We start from the raw sequence: 25,805 nt of genomic DNA on the forward strand, positions 1-25,805 counted from the left end.
CTTAGCAACACATGATAACGTTAGAGATAGTTACTGCAGGACTAAGAAAGCACCTCATTGTCTTCTATCATCAGGGATTCCTGATTGAGAAACCTTGATGCTGAATTGAATGCAGGTGTATTTGGAAAACCCTGGAGAGCCTTGAGGCTTATGGAGGTGAGGGGAGGTGGGAAGTTCCATCAAAGTGGTGCCACCAGGGCTTCCAAGACTGAAGGATCTAAATAAGATCCACGTATCCAAATAACATACAGCCAGCTCAAGTAATTTTGCAAGTCACTCCAATAAACAGTTATTTTTCAATCCAGCATAAGTAATGCAATCTTGTTTCCTCAGATACGGCTTAAAGGTGGATATTTGGGCCGCAGGTGTGATCACATACATACTGTTATGTGGATTTCCACCTTTTCGCAGGTGAGCATCTCTATTAGTCAAAAGAAAAAATAGTAAAGACCCAAATCATTTTGTAAGCCCCATCTATCTCCCTGGAAGAGGCATTGTGGAAAAAATATACATTAGACCAATGCTTTTTGAAGTTGGTTTCAGTTGTCTATCTTATCAGGCTTTGGTATCAGCTTTACATATTCAGTTTTCTATGGGAGCAACTGGCTTGTGCCACTGTATCCAGGGATGGAGCGCTGTGAGAGCACTTTATTTTCCTTTTGTCTTCTACGTGGGCCCCAATTCAACGAATGTGTATGCTTTGCCCTCTAGTGTTTCTGTTTGGACACAGCAACTTACTGGTTTAGCGTCAAGGGGAAAGTTAATGGCACACAGAGGTGAGGGGAAGAATTTGCTTATGATGAGTTTTTAATCTTGTTAATCACTTTTGGTAAGCGCCATATGGTTGGTAGGGTTTGTGAATGTGATTCTCAATGTCACAGTATGAATGAAGCCTAAAAATAAGATGGATGTGTTTTGTTCGTTATTTTTTTCATCAGAGAATGAGAAGGAATTGACATATTTTAATAAGGAATTCTTCCCTTAACATTATTTCTACAAATAGCTTGCTTAAGAAAGAAAAGAAATTATAACTGCTTTGAATAGAGTTTGGGGCACGGAGGCAAAGCATTCATACCACGCCATCAGAATTAGGTCTTACCAAATTATTAGCAATTATTTGTTGAAAAACCAACACAAAAGGTTTGATTTTTCTTAACAGTGAGAGGCTGAGTGGATGTTTACAGTAGGTAAGACCAACAGAAGTTTTTGTTTGTTTAAATAAAAAGCAGCACCACCCCTGACTTCTGAATATTTATGACCCTATGTTTTTGATACAAACATAATTATCCAGCCTGTAGCCTGCCAGTACCCAGTCTACTGCACATTTTCCATATCCTCTCTGTGGAATACTTTCAAAATCCAGTTGCAGTAGCTTAGAAGAGGCTCATTTCACTAGCATTCTTCCCCTGTTACACGCCTTTTTGTGGCAGATCCTTTTGGCTGGGCAAATGACTTAGGTTTAAATCACCATTCCAGTCATTGGATTTTGTGTTAACTCCGTAGTCTATTCCAGTGGAAGTCCTTTCAACTCAATATTATTTTTCAGTTTGCATAACTCCTGACAGCATAACTATGGCAAAGAACTCAGAGGTGCCATCGCTATATAAGCCTGCAAAGTAGGCACTTGTAATAATTGATATAACAAATTCTGTTCCATTTCCAAAATCAAATTTAAAACTCGCGTGATAGATTTCATTCTTATCTCTTTCATTATTGCTGTTCCACAGTGAAAACAACCTTCAGGAAGACCTTTTTGATCAGATACTTGTGGGGAAGCTGGAATTTCCTTCACCCTACTGGGATAATATCACTGATTCAGCAAAGGTACTGATACATCTTCTAATTCTAAAGAGCTTTTCTGACAAATCACTGAGAAGACTGTGCCCTATTGGAAATGTGGGATAGAACATTCACAACAGAACGTTAACCATTCTTCCATGCGGCTGTACCTTTTTAGTTGGCATAATGGTACTTGCTGAAAGCTCACGTTTGCAGACCAACCATCATGGTATTGTCCAAGTGAATAAGTACAGCAGAACACTAAACATCAGATGTATTTTGGTTTATTTGATCATGAACTATTCACAGGAAATTCAGCACTACCACTGTAACGTAAATGAATTTTCCCCTCCTGTCATTCCTTTAAAAGAACAATTATTGCTACATGGACTGAAGTCATATCATTAACAAAAGGTTCATGAAGCTATTTGATAAAGCTGAAGACATTTGCACCAGTGTCTGCCTCTAAGCCATGATGAAAGCCACAACTGCAGATTGTTTGGGACCTGACCATGCAATTAGAATTAAGCAGTTTTCCCTATCAATACGCTTTGTCCTATGCAAGGTGATTGTAAACTGGTGAAGTGATTTAAACATCTTTTTACTCTGGAGGAATACGTAAGAGAATACGGTTTTCAAACAGTTTCTCGAGTTTCATAGTTCTAATTTGTGCTCTTTACGTACTGTGACTGTGTACCGCCCATACAGGATCACTGTGTCCCAGTTGTGTTTTGTTCTGGTCACTTGTATGAGTACAGAGAACAAACTGGACCATTACAGCTGATGTTTGGAAGAGCTGTTTTTTGGTCTCGTTTTGGAAAACTTAGTGAACGTGCATGCAGTAAGAAAGTTGTGCCGAAAAGAACTTTGAGCAAAAATTTTCACTGTAGTTTTCTTTCCCATTCTCATCACTCATTTTTCTTTACAAAGGAGTTAATTAGCCTGATGCTACATGTGAATACCGAAGCCCGATATACAGCAGCACAGATCTTAAGCCATCCCTGGGTGTCAGTGAGTAAATTACATTTTACTTATCTCTAACTTGACATTACATCTATAATTCTATTACAGTATAGTCCTCAGAAGCAGCAACACAATTCTGCTATACTCATTTCTGTTTATTCAAACACTATTGCCACTTGCACATGTAAGAGACTAGCAAGAGCCTGAACTAAGTTTCAGCTGTTGCTAACTCTGTTGACAACCGTGTTCTAACATAACAGAGTGAAGGGTATCGCTTCTTGATTGAGATTAGAAGGTGCTGGAGGTTTTCGTTCTGCTTCTTAAACATAACCTGACAAGCAGGTATGTGACTTGGGCATCATCTAGATTGAGTGTGAAATATCACAAAAGATCATCTTTTAAAACTGTACTTGGAAGGAAGGACTATTCTGCACATTGGCATCTCATTTGCTGCAATGCTACTTAAAAGAAATTATAACTGCCTGTTTTTTCACAAGAGAATTAGCAAATAAAATACATTGGCACTAAGCTGATAACATACAGCTGCTGGACAGCCATGTGGGGGAACACCAAAGTATGTTGCTTATTGATTTCAAATCAGTTTTCTACTGATAAATACCAGGTTTACATGTATATAGCCAATGCTGATTTCCACGTGCATTTTAAAAGAGAAAATACGGATTTCTCTCACACAAGAGAAGACAACTGTAATGATTTTACCTTTGAGAGGAACTGTTATGCATAGATGCCTATGGCACTTTATTTTGTTTCCTCAATCTGGGGGATGTGATGGGCCATTTAAAATGCTTACGCAAATAAAGCCAAATGACAAATACACTTTTAACCAAGCATAGCTGTATGTACAGTTAAAAGGTAAAAGTTGTTGCTCACGGCTGTGGGACAAATTCACGGACTGAAGTTAAGCAGTTCACATGGCATTTTAAGAAACAGAAGGTCAGACACAAAAGAATACTTGATAGGTTCCTTTCCTACATAGTTTGTCTCAAATGGTTTGAACCATCATTCAAGTAATAGAGGGCATTCATTTTTGGCCTGCTTACCTGAATGGTTACTTTGAGGTAGTACCTCTAGCTAATGGAACATTTCTCTTTTGCTCAGTTACATTAATTTATTTTTTTTTCCTTACCTTCAGTACTGTGTTTGTTCTAATACAGGATGACACTTCCCCAGAGAATAATATGCAAGCTGAAGTAACAGGTAAACTGAAGCAGCACTTTAACAACACCCTACCCAAGCAAAATAATACATCTGCTGGGGTTTCTGTCATCATGGTAAGAGAAATAAAGTTTTTATGTATTCATATTGTACTTAGCATATTTTTCTAACAGTACTCTGTGAGCATGTGTGGTGTAAGAACAGCAAAAGCAAAGCTGGAATAGTCCCTAATTCTAGTTGTGTACTGTATGGATTGTCCTACTGTCGCTTGAGAGCAGCCAAGTCTATCATGGTGTGCTAGCTAAGCTACAAAAGCAAGCTTTCAGATACATGTAAACACTAAGTAGTAATAATATTGAAATAAAGTTTATTAACTCGAAATCCTTCATTAAAAAAGCTGTAATTTTAATCATACTGATCAGCTAGCTGCTGAAGTAGGCTCCTCCATTCTGCCCAAGCAATGCTCCATCTTGAGCATACTGTTGTTCAATACTGTGTTTGTGGGGAGAACCAGATTCCCATTCAGAAATTCTTTTCATAGTATTGAATATTTACCACATTAATTTTGTCCCACTGCAACTCTAGCTATGTATGTTACGTATGCTCCTTACAGGGAACATTAATCAAAGCGTACAAAGGAAACTACTTCAGTTAAGTAGATGTAGGAGAATCACAGTTGAGTTCCCTGCTATCAGCGCTCAGAACTGTGCTTCTAGTTGATGGGCCACTTTTTCATAGAAAAATGCAACAGTTCAAGAGCTTGAGCTGCCATTCCCACATTGAGGCCCACTGCTGTCTAATTTAAGGATGTGCTCTGCATACAAATAGTATCTTTCATTACTAGAAAAAACACAAAATTATCACTGATAGTAAAGTACCAGTGATTTTTTTCCTTGATAGCTTTAACTATTCTGAATATACAGCCCACTTACGTTACCAAAGAGTTGTTCTTATCATCTGAAAGTAGGTAAACTTAAATAACGTGTGCGTATGTTTATACTTTTGCAAATACATTTACATGAATTAAATAGGCAGTAGCAAGAGTAGAAACCTAAAAATGAGAGAAGTCAGAAAATGGATTTCAGGTTCATGCTGTTGTCTGCATTTCATTTGACAGTTTGACTTGACAGTTTGAGAGGGACTTCAGAGCTTCATTCTTTATTCTGTTGAGACTATGGATAAGCCTGAAGCTGAAAACTGGTATAAAATGCAATATATGTAATAAAAGCAATTTTAATTCTAACTCTCAGCCCCTCTCCAACTTGCATGTGACTTAAGCCTATCTCAGATCTCTGACACAGTGTAGCTTCTGGCTTCTTATTGGTGTGGTTTTTTCCCCTCAATTCTGTAACTACTGCCAACCCTTCAGCCAAGAATGTTATTAAATCTTTCGATTCTCCTTTTTCCTGCCCTATTTCCTCCTAACAGTTGTGGAACGAAAACAATTAAATGGAAACAATTAAATATTTAGTTCTGAATGCAGCTTGGAGTTAATGCTGAAGGGAAAATAAACTGCTCAAAACAGTGTAATTTAATGAGAATTAAGCCCTAAATTTTGTTACTCTTGCTCTGGATTATTTACAGCATTAAAATTTAGTTATGTTCCTGGGCTTCACTTACATCAACACTAATAAACATTCGGACAAGCACAGTATTGTAACCACTGTGTACTGCAATGCATTGCTATTGCTAGATCAGTCCACCTGCATATTTAATGGAATCCCTTTTAGCATCACTTCATTCAAATATTGCCACCTAGACAATGCAGATAATACCATCATGTGGCAGATAAGTAAAACTGCACATACTTACTTCAGTGTTCTTGAATAGGAGACTTTGTGCCCCTTAAAAGCATACTGCTGTTAACTCATTATTGATTCTTTTTTTTTTGTCAGTTTAAAACTGTTCTGTTAATCAATATTTGTTGCAATTGTGTTAGTTCTGCTTTAAGTAAGTCTAGTTTCTGTCCCTTGCTTCCTTCCTTTTTCCTCCTTTCCCCATGCCTGCATTGCTTTCCTCTGAATAGGTCCAAGGCAATGGTACGTACTAACTGCAGTGCTTTGTTCTGCTGCACAAAAAAAAATACATGTGCTCTGTCTGTCACAAGAAGAAAGGAGAAATAATTCAGCCAGTCTGAAGTGGAAAAGAGCTAAAGCCACACAGAAACACCAAAGTAAAAAAATCTTAAACACTTGCAAAGAAGTTTTGTGTATTAAGGGAGGCATACTTGAAATTTTCTAAGCTAGCACTGATAACAACTAGTTATTTCTCACTTCCTCAGACACTCAGTTCATTTCCCTGAGAGCAATTCTGTGCACGTGTACATCTTAAAATATCTGAAAGCAATTAGAAAAAGTATATATCTGCTACTGTTCACTCCATGAAGTTATAACATTGGATACCCTTCTGTGTCCCATGAGCAAACTGACAGCTGGCAAATTTTCCTTGTCAATGTGACACAGACAACAGCCAAGACTAACAAAATGTTGAACTGCATGATGAGTTGTACGAAGAAGGTACCACAGTGAAGGACACAGAGAGGTGAAAAAAAACAACACCTAAAACGCAACCTACTGAAATAGAAATTGTTTCCATTTCAAATAAAATTTGTGAGACTAATTCCAGAACAACCTGCCTTCCATATACCTGCAAACTATTGAAGACCTGTACTTGAAAAGCTGGAGCTACCAGTCAAGCTTTCTTTACTCAAGTCAGATAAAAGAGAAATCTGAATTCTGATAGCCCACAGTGAAATGATTTTTCACTTCTTAACATGAACAGTTAATTAGGAGAACAGAGGCTCACTACTTAGGTTCTGCCTTGTCCTTGGTATCTTTGATGCAATAAACTACAGCAGAAAAACACATGGCATATTTAACTCCTATCAAAAAATTATTTCAGTATCCAGACCAAAAGATTTAGACAATTTCCACTAACACTTGGAAACCACTGCATTACAGAAGTCCTTCTGAACAATTAAATGAAAGAACATAAAAGACAGAGCACCTAATTTATTTTAACAGTAGAACATTCTGGCTGAAAACAAATTGCTACATAAGTGTTTTATAATGCTTGTACGTAAATAGGAAGACATTTCCATGCAGGTGAAGCACGTATTTGTGTCTGTCTTCTCACTACAAGTATCACAGATTTGCAGATTACTGTAGAAAGCCCAATCAACTTGCACTTGACTAGAGGAAGTGCATCTTGTACCATTCCACATAACCGAATAAACTAGAAAGAACTTAATCTCTATTAAGTCTATATTCTCATTGGTACTTGTGGTTAAGCCAACAAGCATAGCTATTTGTAACGATCAATATCAGCCTTCAAACTGTGAAACAAGACCCATTATGCTGTCCTTCCAAATCCTGGAAAACAATTCTGAAATTTCTGACACAGGAACTACCAGATGTCCCTCTTGCTCACCTTCAGACATTCTACTAGAAATGAAACATTACCCCACAGTGTAATATAATATTAATTTGCAATAGCTTTCAGAGGATATGAAAGTAGTATGGTTTAGCAGACATACCACATTTTCCAAGACAATCTACCTGATGCACTACAGAGTTCTCACTTTCCAGGCTGATCTGCTACTCTTTCTCCCACTTGCATTTTTTAGCAACACTTTTCAGAAATGATGCAGTTACAAAAATGCAGGTTTTTTTTTTTTTTTTTTTTTTTTTTTTACAAAAATGCAGTTACAAAAAACTGCATTCTGTTAACTTTTTAAAAACAAGCAGTAAGGGATTCTACTTGAGATAGAAAGACTCCCCAGCTTCCAGCTGTTACCTTCACACACCAGTAGTTCTGGTCTTTACAGAAGCGAATATTATGCTCAAATTAAAAGATATGTAGTTAACTCTCTGTGTCTCGATAAATGCAGGTACATACATTTTGCTAATGTAAAGAGAGTTCAGACAATATCACAATCGCTTGTTATTTTTCTCTCCACATCAGACTTGCAAAAAAACCTGTCAATTTGGATCACCACAGCAAATAAGTATCTTCAAGATAGTTTTCCAATGCCAGCACTTCAAAACAAAAAACAATTTTATAAGTTTTCTAATGTTATTTCTCCTTTTTTTCTGGCTCTAACGCATGCACTTAATGTCTTGTAGATTGTTTTAACCCCGAGTTCAACACAGGGCTTTGATTTAACTGCTGTTTTTTCTATTTTTTGCCTTGGGTTTTTTGTCTGTTTTTAGAACACAGCTCTAGATAAAGAGAGTCAGATTTTCTGCAGCAAGCGCTGTCAGGACTCCGGTAGAGCTGGAATGGAGAAAACTTCTGCAATTACTGCTGCAGCTGCTGATCCACACGCAGCCGGGTCCGAGACCCTCCTCCCTGCTGCTTCTGAGCCAGTCAGATCCCCCACGCTCCCCACCTCAGCGTCTCCTGAGTTTGCTGGGGAGCAGCCTGGTGTGTAGGACTGACTAAACCAAATCCACCTGAACATCCCTGTGCTCTTGCCACGGTTTCTCCTCATTTCACATGACAGTTTGTTTTCAGTTTTCTTGCACCCTCCTGTGGCGAGCCCAAAGCAGGCTCTGCCACAAGACACTGAACTTCAAAAGCGAGTGAGTAAATGTGGTTTTTTTGAGTGCTCTTTGCCATCAGCAGTAGGGAGAAAAGATTCTGGTAATGTTAGATGATTTTTAAGTTATCTGTGTTAGTTTAATTTCCTGCATTCACACACTCTTGGGCTCTAAGTAGACTAACTTAATGTGTAGCTAACTGCAAAGGCACCTGAGATGATGAAGGATTGCCCAGCCTCACTTGTACAAGCGGGCCCCATTGTGTTCTGATGAGGGTTCTCAGAAAAGCAGGAGAGGAAGACAAGGAAAGACAAGTTCCATTTACCTTCTACTCTGATGCCTCTATTTTTAGGCAAGTGTCTACCAAACTTGAAGAGGCATATTTTCACAAAAAATAAAAAAATAATAAAAAAAAGTAGGGAACTAACTGTAAAATATTGAGAGGCGAACACTGGAGATACAGGAAAGGGTGGTCAATTTTTGCATAAAGTTTGTTATCAGACTTGCAGACTGCAGGGTAGTGTTTAGCTAATTTGAATTTTAATAAAGGGACTTGGGATGTAAACACAAGCGCTGGTCATTTATTTGTAATGAAGACCAGAGTCAAGGAAGCCTTTTTGTTCTAGCCATTTTCTATCCTAATCACAGATATCACACACTTCTCCAGTCAGTCTACCTGTTAGATACAATAAAATGACTTCAGGCCTGCAAACAGAATGCCTGCTGCATGTTACCTAGCTAGGATGGCCAGAGCAGTTTTTAGTTCTAGAGAGAGCTGACAGGAGCTACTCCAAGCAGCCGCCATCAGTAGCTAGCAGCAGTCTGTCAGCACTATTCCCCCCACTCACCTGGTGCAGGCACTGGAAACATGGACTGGGGAGCAGACATGCTTAATCTGCAGTCACGGATAGAGGAGGTTTTATCTTTACCATACTGCTTCGTTCAATATTGTATGTATTCAGCTTATTCTTTTCCTTTGCTCGTTCTTTTCAATTGGTCATAGGTCATTTTCTTTCTTAGCTATACTTTCTACTAGAATTGTAAACAAAGACCTGCAATAAACTTTCTTCATTAAAAAAAAAACAAAAAAAAAAACAAAAAACAGCTCTCAATCATTTATTTCTTTGAGAATTCAGTTATCTTGCCTCTGAAGAGTCTGAACACTTGGGTGCATAGCAAGAAGATTTCATAAAATAAATCCGAGTATTTCTCATACGCTTTTAAAGTCCCTTGATTTCAATGGAGGACCAAGGCAATACACAACTGAGCATAACTAAAAATACTCTGCCTTATTCAAAAAGGCAATAAAGCACACAAAAAGCCAATTTCTAACCTACGCTCATGGAACAGCTGAGAGACTTACAGGTACAGTGACAAAATCAGTTGTGAAGGAATGAAAAGGTATTACAGGTATGAAAAGAGATTACATGCCCTAATAAAAAAAAAAAATCGGGCTTGATTGAGACAACAAAATTTGAATTGCAACTATAGTTATTGTGAATTAACTCTTTTTACAGGCTTACTGGAATGAGGTCAAATTGACTTGAAAATATGAAAATGGACATTGTATAAAATTAAGTACATTTACATTTTCAAATAGTGTAAAAATATGAAGACAGCAGCCTAGCCTTACACAGAAAATGATGAGACTTGCATGAGATAGATGCATATACAGTTGGCAAGTTCTGCAGTAAGTCATAGACTATGCTGAAGAAGGGATGCAAAATTTTCAGATGGGATAGACTAACGCACCTACAACAAGGAAAGGGAGCACTCAACAGAGATGACACTGATAAATTACTGAATTGAGTTAAGAGGTGAGTAAGGAGGAAGAAGCGGCAAAATGATAAGGACTGGGTCATTTTGAGGTTGGTTTCTTTTTTTTTTTTTTCCTAAGAGGATGAATATTCAGCTGCAGGTACTTATTTTACAAAGGAAAAATGGACAAGGATTAATAGAATCATAGAATCACCAAGGTTGGAAAAGACCTAAAAGATCATCCAGTCCAACCGTTCACCTATTGCCAATAGCTCCCACTAAAGAGATAGCTAACAATTTGTCTTCAACAAAGCCTCATGCTTTTATGAAGGAAAGGATGAAAATCTGACTGGTAACTGTCTGTAAGTTTAACTATTATGTATGCCTTTACCTTATTCTACAAAACAAAATATCTAGAACTCATGTACCTAGGTTTACGAATGACCAACATGTAAACATTCATAGACAAGTACTGTGGTTTGCAGAGGAGACAGCAGATAGACTATGCCAAAATTACCTACTTAATACTAACCATCGCTCAGAAAGATGATCTTGTGGTGAACGTATCAGATAAAAGCATGCTATATCTAGGCAAATTTTTAACTTAGTCTTTGACCTTAAAAAAACCATATCGCTTCTTTGTGCCTTAATTTGGCACCAAAGACAATAAAGCTATGGGTGCATAGGTGGTATGGTAACACTATTCAAAGCATCACAGTTGAACATCAAAAGAGAGACGTGCTGGTTAATAATAAAACACGTAATGAAGGCTCCTTAGTATTGTGTGGTTTGTTATCTACTGCACTTTCATTTAACCTATCACTCTTCCAACCAATCACTTGCACGAAGAAAGCAAAAAAAAAAAATAGCATAAAAAGATATGGTAAAACAGAACCATGCTCTACTTTCAAGCGAAAGAATCAACATGTATCAACATCTACAAAACTTTAAACTCAAGTGATCCTTTCTCCTAGAGGACTGTCATCTCTTCCATTTTATAAAAACGACTGGAAGTCATGAATTGTTTTGATACCTATTGATTAAATGCCAGTGTTTGCAAATACTCAGCACAACTACCACCATGTCTATGTTTTAAAAAACGGAATTATAAACATTAATCCTTTTAAAAAGCCACTATTTTTAGCTTGGAGTGCGATTGATAGTTCATTTATACCCCAGTAGATCAAGTTCACAAGTTCTAGATTCAAAATCTCTCCTTAACAGAATTGAGTCCACCCCAGCTATAAGTCAACATAACACTAAATTCACTATGGTTGCTGTCAAAATTTACCCTTACCCCTATTCTTGGCTTATAAAATTAATTACAATAATTGTCATTAAGTACATTAAGGTAGAAGATATTTTATGACATTACTATCACAGCAGAGATCTGTTCCTTTTAAATGCAAACAGTTCTGCCCCCCCCCCCCAATTTCACTAAATACGTAAGAAGCTAAGAAAAAAGCAATGACTGAAATTTAACACATTTTAGGGCATCTTGTTCTCAAATTAAGTACATATATATAAATATATAATTTTTAAAACCTAAGTTAATTATATATACAAGATACCAGAAAGACATTTCTTCCGACACCTTATTCCCATTTTTTCTTTCCTGCTCATTAGAATTCCAAGAGTGATCGTGTAACAACTGCATACTCCCTGTGAGGATGCCATGAATATTTCTGTGTTTGTTATAGAAATACTTTGATTACTCTTTAACAGTTGAACATACAGAAGTGTTTATTCCTGCAGAATACCATCAATGACAAGAATACCATCATGACAAGACATGAACTAATGATTAGCTTTCATTTACATATGCAGGAAAAAAAAAAAAAAGGAAAAAAAAACCCCAAACCGCCATAACTTGGCAATGCCATCTCTGCAGAACACAAGAAAATATATAAGAAAAGTTACGCTGACATTTTAACACCTGAAAAGAGCGGGAAAAAATGCAGCTCTAGAACAAAGAAGTAAAATGAACATTGTTATGGATACTACATATATATGCTGAAGTTCCACAGTAAAAAGAAATAATCATATCTATTTAAAGGTAGGAGATACAGAACAGTAAAATTCCTTCTCCCATTCTCATGTGACTAGGATGTTCTGATGGCTCTCCTGCACTATGAAAACAGTATCTGTCTTCTCCAGTAGGCCAGCCTTGTGATAGCATATTCTCCTTTCTCCTATCCAAGTGGCATTATACAGAAATAAACTTACTATCCAATATCCTGAAGCAATACACCATCAAGTGGCAGAAGAGAGAGATAAGCAATGTCCAATGGGAATACAGAGAAAGGATTATAAGAATGCAGAGTTATGCACTGTTTGCTACTAACTGAGTTGCAAGCACATTCAAGGTACTTGGTGCTTGTTGGAGCTGTAGCTCTTAGTGCTGCTCCAGAGCAGAGAAAAGGAAACACTTCAGCACCCTGGAGATCAGAAGCAAGACGCTGTGATTTCAACAGGGATCACAGCTAGAGTAGATTCTATTTCCTTTATCTAATTGAAATTAAAAAAAGGATTAGCCAGGAAGCATTAACTTGATATAATGCTGTCTGTACTCTCCTCAAAACAGGTTTCAATTTCCTGTTTACAGAAGTGGATCTGATCATCTCAGGATAAACCACTAAATTTATGCAACAAGCATATTGTAAACCAAGCACACATACTGAAGTAATTATCTGCTTTTATATAAGTATTTCAAGCTAACGGAGGGAAGGTTGGATATAGGTTGGATATATGGAAAAAGTTTTTTACAGTGAGGTTGGGGATGCACTGGAACAGGTAGGTTGCCCTGCCCATCCATGGAGACATTCAAGACCGGGCTGGATGGAGCTTTCAGCAACCCTATCTAGCTGTGGTGTCCCTGTTCATTGCAGGGCCATAGATGGCCTTTAAAGGTCACTTCCAACTCTAAGGATTCTATGATTCTGTTTATCAATTATCTTTGGTTATAGCAGTTTGAAAAACGGAGCAGTGTATTTACATGGATTTGTTTCAAGCTACATTCAAATAGCAACTGGAAAGCAAGAGAAATGCACAGAACTATCCTGAAACTGATTTTTTTTATAAGACTGAATACAGCAAGGTAATCCAACACTCTTCCTGACATCACTTTCCACATGCAAGTGTTAAGCACAATTAGGGAAGTGATAAATTGCTTCTATTCACTGTGGTATCTATCTGGCCTTTAAAAACAGACAAAAGAAAGGACAAAAAGTCACACTCAGCTATCGAAAGCACTTGTCATTACTAAGTGCACAAATGAAGAGTGAAAACCAATACAGGCAGAAGAGAGTGTGGCAGTGCCCTTTGTGAATGCCTGAGGGCACTGCTGGGTTGGGACTTAACAGCTACACCTGCACAACTGCTTTGGGGCAAAGGCTGCCTTTTAGTGCCCTTCCAGCACTTCCATCAGCAGGAAGGTGATCCTTTGTGAGTTAGTCTTTTATTATTATTATTATTAGACTAAATTAGCATTGTAAAAACATATAGGGGGAGGGCCTGAAGAAGAAAGCTGCCATGCAACCATCCACCAAGTTTTTTCTTCAACTGTTCCTTCTGATTTATTTCTTTCCAAATGACACTGGATTTTTATTCCTTTGTCATATTTGGAAATGGTAACAAAAGAGAAGCATGCAAAATGCAGCTTGCAGAGAAGCAAAGCCTTGCCAGAAAGCACCAGCAACTATTCCCTTCTCCCCAGATTTATATTTGCCAGAGGGTTAATGTGCTTAAACACTCAAACGTTTAAACACAGTTTAAAAATACTGCTTAAAAAGACACCAGCTCTATGGTTCTATGAGCTGTCTACAACAGCCACATTTTGTTTTTGCAGCTAGCAGGGCTTACTCAAATACAGATTTCTGGCACATAGGATGATAAACAATAAAAAGCAGAAAAAAACCCTGCAATCTGCAAATCATTGCTGGACACAACATGTTCTAAATACACAAACAGACTCAGCTGTATTAGTTGTATTTCATGGTTTTGCAGCTCAGAACTTACAGTGCATACTGAATGAAGTAACAGCCTAAGAAAAATTTATAACTTGAAGAAAACAGAAATGATCCTCTAACTCTTACCACTTAGTAAATCGCAATGCATTTTTTTTCCTATGCAGTTCATACAGCACAACCTCCAAAGCACTTAACTAGATGTCTTCTGTTAGCTGACTACATGACATAGTTCATGTATGAGTTTGTGTTTGATTTCAAATTTTGCTAAATAAAAGTCACTCTGCATTTCAATAATATGGTTCCTAATAGCATCACAATTCATTTACAAGAGAATTATTTCCCATGGTTTCTACAAAGTTGTGAAATCTCACATGACTACACAACCGTCCTAACCCCATCCAGGAAAGCTCGCAATAGTTTACAGCAACACACACGGAAAAGCTCATCTCTGCTTTTGTTTTGCTAGGATGCAGTAAGCTTTTTAGAAACAACACATTCATCTTCTATTCCTTTTGAACTATTTTAAATGTAGGACGTGCCCTAGCAGCAGCACTCATCACTCACAAGTTGATGAAAATGAAACTTGGCGCGTAAAACAGAAAAGCTATAATCCAGACAGACACCATAGCTAGCCTATTCTTACTCAATATATCTAATAGCAGTTATGTCCTCACTGAGGTTGTAATAAGAATCATTTCCCACACAAGTCCTGGTTTTGGATTTCATGTTGCTAGTACAAGAAAAGAAAAACAATTTTTGTTCCATATCACCAGCCCTCTATAAAACACACAAGGTTTTTATTGCTTTTGTTCTCTCTGTAACAACTGAAGAGACTCCACTGTTGCTTAAAAATGCCCAGCCTGACCACACACATTAGCAGCACCACAGGAGTAAAGGATCTCTAAAACATCTTGAAACAGAACTTCAGTTTGCACATCATCTCTCATCAGATCCTGTACAGCACACATCAGTCATTTCCACATGCCTACAACTCATTTCAAGCTACCTGAGCTCAATATTTCCCCACAAACCGAACTCCCAACAACAGTAAGTGCTGCTTTCCAGAACACCAGCCATAAGCTCCAGTTAAAAAAAAAAACAAAAAACATTTGAACTCACCAGAACAAAAGGAGGCCCAGACTGCCAGGTAAAAAAGCTCCGCTCATAAATTTTCCCTCTATATTTTGAAAAAATAAAGAACTGGAAGAAGAAGAGCTTTTCTACCCTACTCCTTCTTCCAGAACATTCTGCAAATAACAGCCAGCTCAGATGCAGGTTGATGACTGGCACCTGCTCACGCCTCCCTGTGCAGGCATGAACCTGACACAGGTGCTGCTCTGATGAGAAACCTGATAGCTGCAAAATTAACCCTTTTTTCCACCCCAGCATGACATGGACTAGCGCAAGCAGAACTGACATCCCAGTTAGAAGTCTCACCACCAAATACTGTGCTTGAGGTGTGTGCTTACCATGGGATGAGAGACTTCTGCTCGCTGTTGCCTCCCGCCAAGCAACCCAGACACGGAAGGTCTTCTCAGCCTCACTCCTGGAGAAGAAGGTGAAGATTTCTGGGACACCCACAGCATTTGTGATGTGCAAAATGTCATGCTGCAAAGAAACACATTCTGCTTCCCAGAGGAGTACTTTCTGCTATGGCACAGCTGCCACCATTATGCACCCACCAATTGGATTCAGCTCAGGATGGCACCAGAGCCAACACAGATGCAGTTACCTTTGCACTTTGGAAAGGCAATTAATGACCAATGGAGCCTTTTAGACTACAATCAAGCTCACATGGGTGTTCACTGCCATGCTTACCAACCAGCTTGCCATGCCGCATTTTGGCTCTAAGATCACAGACTATCACTTCTATCAATAACTAAATGTTTCCTTGGTCAGAAGAAGATTATAAAGAGAACATTTTCAGTATTTGCACTTGACAAAATAACATCTGGCCACACGAACATTTTAACATTTCCTTTTTTTGCTTCAACTTGGTATACCAAACCCACTTGAGAAAAATTCGAATTTCATTTCAATTTCCTCTCATAATCTTCAGGTAAAGAAGTAATTCAAGTTGCTGAACTTAAGGAATCATGCAGTACGATTTTTTTGCAACAAATCTTACTGCTTGATACATAGCAGGTACTTATCACAGATGTTACTTGTCACAGACATAACTACAGTCTTTGCTTAATTAGATTATCCTGCTACACAAAACATATAAAAGTAACTTTAGTGATACCACTATAACCATATCAGTTTAAAAATGCAGAACACAGAAAACTTAATCACCTTGGCATAAACAGCAGAAGTACTTTTAAATGTGTCAGCCACAGCACCTGTTTTCTCTCTTGTGAACAAACATTGAGCCACAAGAACACAATACATTCCAATGAAGCTCTCAATTACAAATGCAATTTTATTTAATTTCTTCACTCAAAATGAATTTTCTCATTCCAAATCTTTACTTAAAGAGATAGTAGCTAAATGCTTAGAAAAACAGGAATTGCTGTAGTAGGCAGCTAGAGAAATGTAGGTATCAATATAGATAGGGAATGTAAATTTCAACTGATAGATCACAACATACAAATAAGATATTTTTATGCAATACAGACTTACAAAACAATAACAGTTCTTTTCACAAATATTTTCACAGAGTTCTGCACAGCAATCTTGTAGAAAAGTAGACTTGTGCAACACCAAAATAACTTATTGTTCCTTAATATAAATTATTTTTCATTTCCTAAAAGAAAGAGAGAATTTCACAAGATTGGACAGGACCTGACTAGTTTTGGTGATAGCAAAATATAAAAGATGTTCCTGCCATATACAGAAAAGGAACAAGGTGTGTGCTACAGTATTGCAGGGGTCAGTTCTGGACAAACAAGAAAGCAACCTGCAAGTCTAGTGCTTCTGCTGCTGTAGAGAGGCTGTGCACCAGCAAACATTTGCCTTTCTAGTGCTTTCACAGTCAGACAGCAGAAGTGTGCTTTGGTAAATGCACCTATTTAAAAAACAATAACAAAAACACACACAAAATAAACCCTGCTTCTGCAGGTTTCTGATTTGAGCTTAAGGCTTTCAAATAGCCTTCCTGATTTTGAGGAACAATCTACATTTTGGTGTGCTTTGAAGGAGATGTCAGGTGAAAACTGGAAGGATTCACACTCGATGCAACACAAACTCCGCTGCTCTCTTAACTGCACATTAACATACGACTAAAAAAGAACTAATTGTCTAGGCCTAGGAGCATGCCTGAATATTAACATTGATGGAAACCATTTGCAAAGTTTAACGTTACGTTAACCATAATTTAAATATTACTTCTGATTTTCAGAAATGTCAGTGCTGATGTAGTACAATCATTTGGAAAAGTACAAGACAAAGTATAGTATCGATAGTACAGATTAAAACTCCCCAAACGTAATTCATTTCCATTATGTTAAAATCATATATTCTTCAAAGTTATAGATAAAGCTTCAGGTGGAAAAATCTGTTTCTTCACGACACAGCTAGAGCATAAGTTTTAACTGACTTTAAGTTTCTTTTTCATACTGGGATCAAAATAGACTTCTCATTATGACTAAAAATATAGATTTTTAACTACAGAACCCAGCAGCCATTTTTCTGCTTCACTGCCCTTCCCCCAAAAAGTCAAGCAAAGTCTACAAAAATAGCGATTAACTTTAAAAAATAGGTTGCTTCTCCCAGCAAATTTAAGTTACATTCAGATAGGATATAGCTATTTATAAGGAGCCATGCTGTGACAGGACACCAAGGGAGGCGTGCTATGGTCAGTCTCATTCTGACAACAGCCACCCACATCAGTGCTGTGGTCTCCGCGAAGATCAGTATCTGGTTTGATATTCATGATGCCAACGATTGAAGTCATTGTAGAAAACCACTATGCTCCCCGATGCCATCCCAGTCAGTATGCACCTGAGGAAAGCACAAAACCATGTCAGCCAGTGAACCAACGTGTGATCGGGTCTGAGTTACAGATTACACCAAGACAGGTACAGGAAGGGAGCTGGAGCTAGAAGGGCTTACCAGGCAGAAAAGCTGGGCTTTCCAAGAACTTCAGCAGGCTGAAATTAGCTAACACTGACATCTGCACAGGCACTGACAGAAGATTTATGGATCTCAGAGCTTACAAAACACCATGCAACAGTTTGTACGAGCGACCTGAAGCCACCATTTACTCAAAAGTCATACAACAGGATTGTTTACCAGTGCCACTGTCCTGCAAGGCCTCTTGAGATTATTTTCTGGCTTGCTTATTTGCTTTTTTGGGGAGTATGGGAGTAGGATAAAGTAGTGGTGAAGGAGCAAAGTGGAGAAGGGCTGGGAAACACGTTTCGTTCAGTCTAGCCTTCCCCATTTAATCCATGAAGGAACTGGATGCGGACACGGGCCTTCAGCTGGACATGTAAATGTTCAGGTTTGAAAGCAATTTGAAAGCTCTGGAGGTTTTGAACATTCATGAAATCACTCTCCCACTAAGGTACTCATACTTTCTAAATAACGAACATTACTCTTCTACTAGATATCGTTTACATCTATTTGAAAAGCCACAACTCTGACAGAGCTGGCAATGAAAAGAGCTTCTGTATCATCATTTCCACTGTTTCATATTTAAGTGTTATGAAAGTCAAGGGTGTGATGACACATAAAACTCTGGCATTTTGGAAGAAAAAATCCTCTGAATGAAAAGGAAATATCAGATTGAAAAGCTGCAATTTTTCCTTCACAACAAAGATGAAATAGGAGATCATCAAAACCCTGCATTTTGATAATGTCACTATTTCATTTCAGTAGAACCTTTTTGATTGTTTATGTATTAGATTAAAACTTTTCTTACGTGCTACACCTATCAAACATATGCATTCTATATTCATGCACACCAAAGAATTTAAACCCTCTTCTGTGTTTCTTTGTCTTCAAACCCAAAACAATTGGGTAAACGTATACATGCTCACATTAAATTTCAATTTATTGACATGCAAATATGATGATATCATGCCATTCATATTACAGCTTACAAATTCTCTAACTGCAAAACTGTATACTGTTTTCAGGAGTCTAAAATTCAACACCTTATGTCAAGCTTTTGATATACTTTTATCTTATCAGCACTTCATTTTGAATGGAACAGCTTTTTTTTTTTTTTTTTTTTTTTTTTTTTGTGGAACTGCTTATAGTTTCTAATTATGCTTAACAAGAAGTTGTTGAATGTTTAACTGAAGCCCACAGATTCTGCTGGCTTGTGTTTTTTCAGAGTTCATTTTATATTATGTGTTAGAAATACAGTCCAGCAAAAAAATGTTCAAATATTCACTACAGATATTTCATTCAGTATGGACTTCCACTTCAGTGAAAGGTTAAGAGTCTCATCTATATGCTGTACTGCTTAATGTGGACATTCCTAAGTGATTTAGATCAAGCCTCCTTGAAAAGCAAACAGAAACTCCAGTAAGCAAACAAACTAGAGACAATACAAATCTCAACCCATCAGCTAGAAGTGTACAAATGAAATTAAAAAAACGTCCTGTAACAAAGAGGACTTTTGTAATAAAGACAACAGCTTTTAAGTATAGCAGCACTGGCAAATGCAGTGTAAAAACACAGTTAAAACCTAATTTGATCGTCTACAATAGAAGGAATCTTTGAGGAGGGTCATGATTTATATAGGTAAAATCACTTTTCTGGAAATGAAAATTATTATTTACCAAACTGTGGATGAGTAGTAGGAATCTTACTGTGCAACTGTTCTAACTATTCTATTTTTTAACAAGAAGATCTGGAATTAGGAATGTGATTAGTATAATAAGTGCAAGAAGAAATACAAAAAGCACATATGTTACCTTCCTCTGTCAACTGACCCACACCATACAAGCACAGGCCAATACTCCAACCTGTTTATCAAGTCTACCTTTCTTGAATCCTTCTTCATTCTCAGCAAGAGCTGAAATCCTCAAAAAGATTACCTGCCCTACACATGGCGCTCTAGAAAGAAACTGATGTAAGTACAGAATTGTCAATATAATCATCAGGACCTGAGATACACAAAAAATGAGAAGCAAAAAAATACGTAATTTGACAGCAAAAATGCGGTCTCTGAAATTCTTGCAAAGATCAGACTTTGCTCTAACCTTTGGTCATATGACAGGGCCATGGATCGGATTCCAGCGTCACAGCCTGGGTAAGCAAAAAGCTTCTTCAGGTCCCACATCTGCCATATCATGACAACTCCGTTGTCTCCACCCGTAAGCAGATACTGTCCATCTCTACTCAGCTGAATTGCCTAAGGGAAAAAAACATGGATATTTGTTAGGTAAAGATTTTTTTTTCCTCCTCTTACATTTCATAAAAGTTTTCATATTGGCAGCTGAAAGTCTAAGGAGATTTGATACCAAAACAAGCTTTTGGGAAACAAGATGTTACTGTTCTAGACAGCCCTAGTTAAGTTTTACTGTACCTGTGATTTATTCCATATTCCAAAGATTTAATATGAGCTCAACTAAGGAAATTTACTCTTCTAATTAACTAGATGTACAAGATTCAGCAGCACTGGTATCTGATGTTCCCCCAAGTGCCTTTAATACTAGTCCAAGTAGACGCTGCCCTCACTGGCAAAGGGCTGAACGATGGAGGGAACTGAAACGGTATAAAAATTACAAGAACTCTTTTTGACTGGCATTGTTAGATTCCTGCTCTGAATTAGGAGGATAGTGATTTGCCCTTGATAATGGAGACTGTGTCTCCATACGTCCTGATGATGACAAAGTCACTGGTTTATACTTTGATTTTGCAAGGACCTAAGCATTGATGGCAAAACTATATTTGAAAACTTTGTTTGGGATCCAGATCGTACTGAAAGATCGGACATAGTTTGTACAGCTAAGACATTTTAAAACGAATTTCTGATCTGCTTCAATGCTTCTTAAATGCTACTAGAAAAATAGAGATGAATACTGAATACCTGGAGGGAAAATAACTTTCCTCACTTATGTGACCACTGTATCTCTGACCACAATACTATCTGATATCAAGATGACTGCAAAGCATGACGAATATTGTTCAAAAGGAATTCAAAAGGAATTTTGCCAGTTTAGAGAAATCAAAAATAATAAAAGGATTATCTTGAACTTCTATTAAAATAAAACACGTCCTGTGAGGTCAGACAGATTACGATCCATCTACCTCAGTACTGTGGGCTATATGCTGGTAACTCTATATTCCTTTCACCTTGTGCTCCCTGGCACCCACAATCACTGATCAGGAATTTCAAAAAGTACATCTCTGTCCATTCCTCTCAGTATCTGTTTATGGACCATATTGGTATGGACCAGGTCCATGTTAAATTCAGCCCTACTACACCTGACCCTACCAATTTCTTGACTCCATTGCGCCTCCTTCCAATTCATATTTTCTATTCACTGTTTTCTGCTACTTCTTGCCTTCTGCCAGTTCTCTGATAAGTTGCTACTTTCTCACCTCTAATTCTCTGTTCATTTTCTTCCTGCAAACATTCTTTCATTCTGTCCTCGGTTCTATCCTTGATTCCTTTCTTCTCCGCATCCCCTCCTTTTTCTATCCCCATTCAGGCTCACTTCACCTCATTTTTTATTATGGAAATTTTGTGCAGCTTACTGTTAAGGTTGATCGTTGCAGGGAAAAATTTGCATCTCGTGCATTGCTGAACTGCATGTGTTTAGTACCAAATGCATATGCTATGCATTACCTCCTGAGACTTTTCAAAGATGTGTGAATTGCCCAAGATTGGGCAGCTTTTCAAAAAAACACAAGTCCTTCATACCAGAACTAATCCTGGATAAATTTCAACTTCTTTGATACAAAGCAGAGAGCCACAAAACTTTTCAACAGAACAATGTAAGCTTTGAAATTCTAAACAAACCTATCTGTATAAAAACATACTACAAATTGGTCAACTTGTACTGAATCACTGTCAGTAGAATGCAACAAAATGCCTGAAGATGGCACAAGCAAAGTTCCAGCTCAGAAGTTCAAACGTAGGAAATAGAAAAAGAATTTAAGTCAGGGTCTTGAAAACACATCCCTCTATGGTGAAATAAGTACATTGATATTTGCAACCTCTGCTGCTTCAACCTTTTTCATAAGGCAAAGCTTAGACTGTGATTTTTAATTCCTCAGGAAGAGGAAGTTGTTGGCATTTTTAATATACAGGATATATAATGCCCATACTACAAACATGGGAGAAATTAAATCACAAAAAAAAGTTACATTCATGCAACATTAAAGTGTTTATACTGACTGCTGACAAGCTTAGAAATCATAATAAACAGTCAATGCAAGATACTGCTTCACGAACAGCAATAACTGAAGTCAGACACAGTGCCTATCTGTATTTTTGGTACTGCTGTGTTCCATTACTATGTTGCTGAATGCGTCCTTTAAGAATTACATCATGTACAACACTTAGACTAAAATAGAGTTTCTCTAGGTAACTTTATATCATCAGTTTTGAGTGTTCACTCAGTTCCCAACTAATCACAATGAATCACACTGCTAAGATGTTATTCACACAATAACTTTTAAGATGAATGTAATTGAAATAGCAACATACACTGTAAACAAAACACAGGGAAAACACTGAAATGAGCAGATGATAAACCTATTCCATCTGTGTTTTGGATTAAAGTGACAACACGTACACACACACGTAGAAACAGTAAAGCAGAATATGGTTTTTATTTAACCGTATCTACCTATGAAAAAACTGATTGCTAATGCAGATGAGAGCTCAGTAGTGTAAGTGGAACCTTCTCCCACAAAAACAAAAGTTCCTATCACAAATTATTTCTGTGATTATTTCTACCAGCATACAAAAATGTGCAAAGTACCTCCCAAAGCACAGCCCCGAGAAGCTTGAAAATTCATTTAGAGACACTCTAACAAGAGTATAACAACTCAGTGAGAAAGGTGTAGAAAACAAACTTGGGATAAGACAGTGAAAATTATCTAGAACATGTATGCACTGAGTAGATGATCATGAGATCCAGCATATCACACGCAATTATTGAAAAGATTATTCATTAGAAGGAAAAAATCAATATAGAGTGGGCTTTTCTTTATAGCAATGGCAATCTCCTAAGGGTATTTTCAAACTGAAATGAAGACCATGACAAATAATTATTTGCTACACTTATAAAATTCAGCTGATGAAAATCCATTAACCTTCTGGTCATGGTTCACTTGAATTTTATACTTGAGGCTTTTACTGAAGAAATGCTATATTAAAAGGCAAATTAAAGCCATTAATCTTTAACTCTTCCACTACCTGTATAATGCAGTGGTTTCCTGTGATCTTTTGATTAAATAAAGTATAGGCTTTGAACCTTTACTAATACCTATGCAATTTTACTAAGTCATTGGCTTGTCAGGAAGACAAGATGTTGAATTATTTATTTTTATTGTTTATTAATAAATATCTCAGCCACTTGCCAGCCTCAGTATATATATGAATGAAGGAATGAATGAAAGAAAAAGGTCACCCTGTCAACATTTCAGTTTCATGGCATGCCCTTCAAGATTTAACAAACGAAAGGATGCTTTTACTCCCAAGTACTCCAACTGGCATAGAAGAAGGCATGAATCAATTTTACTGTTCTGCTTTTCCCTAGCGCCGTTTAACTGGGGTTCTGCTAGGTATGAAACTGAAACGCCTCTGCAACTAATCACTCTCACAACATGAGGTTCAGGCTCTCAAATAATCCCCAAAGCACACAATCTCAGCAATGTTCTAAAAGCAGCATTTCTCACTTAAATTTCCTTGGAAAGTCTCAAAACTTCGCACAAATCCTTTAACATATCAGATTTTTTGAAAGGCAGTGTTTTGTGAAAAGGCAGAGCTGACACAGTGACAGCACTGGCATACAGCAGCAGAAGTCTTGTGGGCACTTCCACATTTCAAAACAGACTCGGGAAAAGAAAATAAATTGGTTCCTCTGGGTGAAACAGCACACAGCCTTTGTTTAAGGTAAAATAACTTTACCCTTCAGAACAAGCAGACTATTTAGAGTTAAGTTATTCATTAAGATATCTAAACATTACATGGTAGATGTACTGTGATATGCCTAAGCTCCACTGAGCAATACAGTATTTAAAACAAAAACAGGTGGAAGGCATTGATTAGACTGAATTTCCCCAGAGCATCTGAAATTTTTCTAGCAGTTTCCTGGCACAGAAACATGAGAAAATTAGAATGTTGTTCCAACATCTTTATTGAAAACTGCTATTTAGTCAATAACATTCTGAAATGCAAGACCACAATGACATAGGCAGATATAAATAGGAATTTTTACTTTACAGATTCAACACTGGTGACCTTTTCCTTCCCTTTTCTATCTTTTTTGAGAAAGAAAAAAAAAAAAGAAAAAATAGTGTTTAATTGCAGCCCATGTTTAGGGACTATTCATTTTAAATGCCCCTGCTTTAATTATGCTGTTGCCACTTGCCTTCTAACAAGATACAGCGCAGAAGCATTGGGAAAAAAAGGCTTTAGATCGTTTGAGTATAAAGCCCAAGTGGGACCACTGGGAGAGAGAGAAAACAAAACAAAACAAAAACAACACATTGTACATATGTAACTCTGGCCAACAGAGAGCAGAACTTCCATCGCCTCCAGCAACATTCCCAAAGCTGTGGGTACTGACTGAAACACTACAGAAATTGTTTTAGGCAGCAAGGGATTCTGAGATATTTTACAGATTTCCTTCCCTGACTGACAACACAATCACAACTGAAAGTGGCAGATTATCAACGTTACTATTGTAAAAAGAGAAAACACTGCGATATGTACTTGCTTTATAGAAGAACTAAGGTGAAGAGTAGGCTTACAATTTCAAAAGTGTTTGTACAAGAACAGCCAAAGGTGCAATTGCAGAGAAAGGAATAAAGATTAAAAATTGAAGCAAGAATTGACATTAATTTGGAGAAATGGCCTGGGGCAAAAATACACACATTCCTACTTCATTTCCCTAGCCTCACATCTGCACTTGTGGCTGCCACAGCATTCAAAAATTGTACACCCCCTCACCTACTGCAGGCCTCTCACTGTGGAAAAGAAACCTACGCAGAGATTTATTTCTGCTTATACAAGCACCACTCTACCTGACATTTTAAAAACACAGCGTTGTTGGATTAACTGAATATAGTATACAACAGAATTTTAGAAGGTTTTAAGTGGAATACAATACAAGAGGTGTTTTCTTCCTGAAACTAACATAAATAAAGGACGAGGGACCTTTTTGAGGGCAATACTAGAAATCCCAGCAGCTGAGTTGCTGGGCTATTCCATCAGATTTTGTAAACTAGGTTGGAGGCACAGTAGTGCTACATGAACAAAAGTGTTCATTGGCTGAGGGACTGTGGGAGTCTTCTCCCTGGAGATCTCCCAAAGCCACATGGTCATGAGCCTGGGCAGCTGCTCTGGGTTGCACTGCTGGAACCAGGGCTGAGCCTGATGGTGGGTCCTTTCCACTTCAGCCGTTCTGTGATTGACTCTGCCCTTCAGATCACAACTACTGGCATACAAACCATAACTTCAGATAATTCAGGTAGCCTGAATGCTGAC

The 25,805-nt window shown here is 37.6% G+C and overlaps 2 protein-coding genes across 8 annotated transcripts in view; one reads left to right on the top strand and one right to left on the bottom strand.

The window, feature by feature from the left end:
* The window catches only part of DCLK2 (doublecortin like kinase 2), a 79,037-nt gene extending 67,998 nt beyond the window's left edge, over nt 1-11,039 (top strand). For 2 of the 4 annotated variants that reach the window (XR_007376574.1, XR_007376573.1), the window contains 6 exons: nt 334-411; nt 1,728-1,824; nt 2,710-2,790; nt 3,918-4,034; nt 5,036-5,118; nt 8,130-8,242. Coding sequence is in view for 2 of the 4 variants with exons in the window: in XM_048942638.1 (XP_048798595.1) it covers nt 334-411; nt 1,728-1,824; nt 2,710-2,790; nt 3,918-4,034; nt 8,130-8,351 (595 nt within the window). In the remaining 2 variants the exon portion in view is untranslated. Of the gene's footprint in view, nt 1-333; nt 412-1,727; nt 1,825-2,709; nt 2,791-3,917; nt 4,035-5,035; nt 5,119-8,129 lie in introns of all 4 variants that reach the window. The other 2 variants (XM_048942638.1, XM_048942637.1) reach the window with 2 other exon arrangements.
* Nucleotides 11,040-16,589: 5,550 nt separating this feature from the next.
* LRBA (LPS responsive beige-like anchor protein) overlaps nt 16,590-25,805 on the bottom strand; it is a 365,719-nt gene continuing 356,503 nt past the window's right edge. For all 4 annotated transcript variants that reach the window (XM_048942610.1, XM_048942611.1, XM_048942609.1 and 1 more), the window contains exons 56-57: nt 20,341-20,492; nt 16,590-18,127 (exon numbers count right to left, since the gene is read on the bottom strand). In XM_048942610.1, coding sequence (XP_048798567.1) covers nt 18,037-18,127; nt 20,341-20,492 — 243 coding nt within the window. In that variant the 3' untranslated portion in view covers nt 16,590-18,036. The remainder of the gene's footprint in view (nt 18,128-20,340; nt 20,493-25,805) is intronic.

This window comes from Lagopus muta, chromosome 4, assembly GCF_023343835.1.
Source record: "Lagopus muta isolate bLagMut1 chromosome 4, bLagMut1 primary, whole genome shotgun sequence".
Classification (NCBI taxonomy): Eukaryota; Metazoa; Chordata; class Aves; order Galliformes; family Phasianidae; genus Lagopus; species Lagopus muta.